A 3,488-nucleotide genomic window follows, 5' to 3' on the forward strand; every position below is an offset into this window, starting at 1 on the left:
GAGGTCAAATCTGTTGTTCCCAATTTATGAATAAGAAAACCGAGGCCCCCGGGACGTTAAGTAACTTCCCAAGGGCAGCTAGGAAGTGGCAGGTCTAGAAAGCTCATTACTAAGCTTCCCATCACTACTGCACTGTCCTTTGTGTTTTTCTGTATTTCCCAAGCTTTTTGACAATGAATACATGTTGCTTTCATAAACTCGAAAAAGTCTTTCAAGTTACTGACTTTTAGAAAAACCCCGTCTGCCCTGATGTTCTGTGCTTCCCTGGTTCTCACACCCTACCCAGGACCCCCTCCACGGCCTCTGTCTTTGCAGACTCCTGCCTTGCCCTCCCTGCCCCCACACCAGCTTGCGTGCGTGGGTGGGGGGTGGGGCGAATGTCCAGTGTCCCAGTCTTGCTGAGGTCTGCTCAAACTGTCTCCGGGAGGCCTCTGGCCCCTGGGGCAAAGCTGGGGGCAGGCCCAGGGAAGGAGAAGGGGAAATAGGAAGGGATGTGAAACTTGGCCACAGCCAGGCGGGCGGCACCCCTGCTGGGTGTCCCACAGCGGTCCCTGGGTGGAGGACAGGAACATCCAGTTGAACTGAGGGCCAGCTGAGGCAGGTGAGGCCAGCGTCCGAGGGGGAGGGGGCTGTGAAATTCAGGGAACCAGGGGAGCTGGCCTAGGGGGGTGGACCACAAAGGCAGGGGAGGGGGAACACTGTCCTTGGTTCTGTGTCAGGACAGAGTTGGCTGGTGGTGGTGGTGGGGGTTCCGGATCCAGGACCCAGAATAAGTGAGTGGGGGGACCATCTTCATTCCTCGGGTTTGGGAGTTAGTGGGAAGTGGTGATATAAACCCATCCCTCTAACCAGAGTTCCTGGGTTTTGGCCTCCCCAAGACACAAGAAGCTGGGGAAAGCCTGGGAGTGTCAGAGCCAGCACAGGGGTCCCGTAGACACTCTAGTAGGTGCTGAAAGGGGTCGAGTATGTGGGGGGGGGGCGGCGGTGAGCACACGCGTTGTGTCAGGGGGCTGTGAATTCCTATGTGTACGCACAGCTCTGCCATCTGGGTGAGACAGTGTTAATTAAATAAGAAGTAGGCGCTCGATAAATATTTGTTCAATGGAATTGATCATCTGTAGGACTATATGAGTGTGTGGCTGAGCGCTAGATGGAGTCCATTTGGGCGTCATTCGTGCATCCGGGAGTGTGGAGTGGATTGTGAGTCTGCTCCCTGTGTTTGTTCTATGGGACTGGAGGCCAAGCTTGTGTGTCTGAGGGTGTAACTTCAGTTGTGTGTGGCATCTGTGTGAATTTCTGGTGCTTCATGTACGTACGGGGTTACTGGGGCTGGGTGCAAGGTAGACATCGAAGGCCCTGGAGGTGTGTATGTGCACCGGTGGCGGGGGTATGTGTAGATATCATTGTAGGTGTGGGATTCAAGTGTAAGTACGAGTTGGGTGTGTGTGAGTGTGTGAGGTCTAGCCCCGCCCCTATGTCTTCACAGTGGCATCATGGAGGCCCCGCGGGGCTGGCTGGTGGGCTGTGTGCTGGCCGTATCCTTGGCCTCTACAGTGACCCAGGATGTGTGCCGAGCACCGGACGGGAGGGTGGGGGCTGCAGGACCCCCTGGCCGAGACGGACGGCCAGGCCTCAAGGGGGAGCGAGGGGAGCCAGGTAAGCCCTTCCCTCTAGACCCCAGTCCCTCGTCCCTTGGCTGGGCCTGGCCTCCTGGGTGGATGCTTGGGGGCGGCCCCAAGAAGCAGGAATCCACCTGGGCCCCCACATGAAGCCCCTGCAATCTGCACTGGGTCCCCGGGGCTGAGGGGAACCTTTCCTCCTCCCTGGACATGTCCCCAGGCTGCCAGGCCTCTCTCTGAATCCCTTTCCTGCCTGAGTCCTCTCTCTCACGGACCACCGCAAACAACAAACGTGAAAGGTCTTGGAGTAGCGTCCAGTCCTGGGTTGTCGTTCAGTTACCAAAACGATTAAGGTGCTCATCTTTGAACTCAGGAGACTCATCTTGCTGTGTGACCTCGAGCAAGTTACTGACTCTCTCTGAACCTCGGCTTCCTCGTCTGTAAAATGGAAAAAATAACCCTACCTGGCACGTAGAGATGATCAGTTCACGGCAACTATCCTTTCTGCTTCCTTCCAGCCCCCACACCCAACTCAGTCCCTGCTTCCCCATTCCTAGCCCCTTCCAGTTTCAGAAACTCACATTCTTAAAAAAAAAAAAGGTGGGGGAGGGGTGTGGCTGTGAAGGAAAAAGGAGGAGGGGATGCTCAGAGTAGAAAAAGATCATCTCAGTCCCCTAGAGCCTCCCAGTCCAGAGCAGACCAGAAGGATCTGCATAAACATTTGCGACTTGGCATCCAGGCCTCCTAAATGTAGTCCCGAACCCAAAGGAGTCAGGGGCAGTGGCCCGGCGAGGTGCGGAGAAGCCTGTCCTGCTTTTGCAAGAATCTGACAGCTTCCAAGTACCTGTTCTCACTTTTCTCCACTTTAGAGATAAGGAAGCTGAGGGTCAGTGGTTGAAACATTTGCCCAAGGTCACACAACCAGCCAGAATCAAGGTCTTAAAGGCCCAGGCACTCCCGCATCCTCCATCCCACCGCAGCCGAGGGTCCCAGCCATCTCCCTGAGGACTGGTGGACACTGGACTCCCCCTCCAGATCTGGCCTTTCTCCCCACAGGGGCTCCCGGCATGCGGACAGGCATCCAAGGCCTTAAAGGAGACCCGGGGGAACCTGGGCCCCCTGGAAAGCCTGGCAACATGGGCTTTCCTGGACCCAGTGGCCCCCTGGGGCTCCTTGGCTTCCCAGGACCGAAAGGCATCAAGGGCAACCCAGGAAACATCAAGGACCAGCCACGGCCGGCCTTCTCAGCCGTAAGGCGGAACCCCCCCATGGGTGGCAACGTGGTCATCTTCGACACGGTCATCACCAACCAGGAAGGCCCGTACCAGAACCACACGGGCCGGTTCCTCTGTGCTGTGCCGGGCTACTACTATTTCACTTTCCAGGTGGTGTCCAAGTGGGACATCTGCCTGTCCATCGTGTCGTCCGGGAGGAACCAGTTCCGGCGCTCCTTGGGCTTCTGTGACACCAACAGCAAGGGGATCTTCCAGGTGGTGTCCGGGGGCATGGTTCTCCAGCTGCAGCACGGGGACCAGGTCTGGATTGAGAAAGACCCCGTCAAGGGCCGCATTTACCAGGGCCCGGAGGTGGATAGTGTCTTCAGCGGCTTCCTCATCTTCCCGTCCATCTGAGCCCGGGAAGGACCCTCCCGCCCCTGGCTGCACATGCTTCCTGCTGTGTGACTCCAGCTCACACCTTCTACCTCTCTGGTTTCTATGGTCTGCTCTCTATCGGGGTGCTGTTGCTTTAGCTGCCTGAAGGGTGAGGGCTGGCTGCCAGAGCCCCCGAGAACTCACTGCCCACTGCCCACTGTAAGATGGATTTCCTAGAATTCTTCCTAGAATAAACACCTGAGTTCCTGTGTGCTGA

At 56.9% G+C, this 3,488-nt stretch overlaps 1 protein-coding gene across 2 annotated transcripts; it reads left to right on the forward strand.

Annotated features, from left to right (window-relative positions):
* The first annotated feature begins 445 nt into the window (after positions 1-445).
* Positions 446-3,488, forward strand: C1QA (complement C1q A chain). 2 transcript variants are annotated; one of them, XM_059137353.1, is made up of 4 exons: positions 475-601; positions 1,122-1,200; positions 1,487-1,656; positions 2,676-3,488. In XM_059137353.1, exons 2-4 carry the CDS (start codon positions 1,151-1,153, stop codon positions 3,248-3,250), a joined length of 795 nt encoding a protein of 264 aa, XP_058993336.1. In that variant the 5' UTR covers positions 475-601; positions 1,122-1,150; the 3' UTR covers positions 3,251-3,488. The 2 variants fall into 2 exon arrangements, with proteins under 2 accessions (XP_058993337.1, XP_058993336.1); XM_059137354.1 differs by lacking the exon at positions 1,122-1,200 and having other exon boundaries at positions 446-601.

This window comes from Mustela lutreola, chromosome 10, assembly GCF_030435805.1.
Source record: "Mustela lutreola isolate mMusLut2 chromosome 10, mMusLut2.pri, whole genome shotgun sequence".
Taxonomy (NCBI): Eukaryota; Metazoa; Chordata; class Mammalia; order Carnivora; family Mustelidae; genus Mustela; species Mustela lutreola.

Bases quoted from the DNA above. Each gene is read 5' to 3' on its own strand.
- C1QA (XM_059137353.1), top strand. From the start codon at position 1,151: ATGGAGTCCATTTGGGCGTCATTCGTGCATCCGGGAGTGTGGAGTGGA. The intron at 1,201-1,486 runs GTGAGTCTGCTC...ATGTCTTCACAG, and splicing joins CCGGGAGTGTGGAGTGGATT to TGGCATCATGGAGGCCCCGC. The intron at 1,657-2,675 runs GTAAGCCCTTCC...TTCTCCCCACAG, and splicing joins GGGGGAGCGAGGGGAGCCAG to GGGCTCCCGGCATGCGGACA.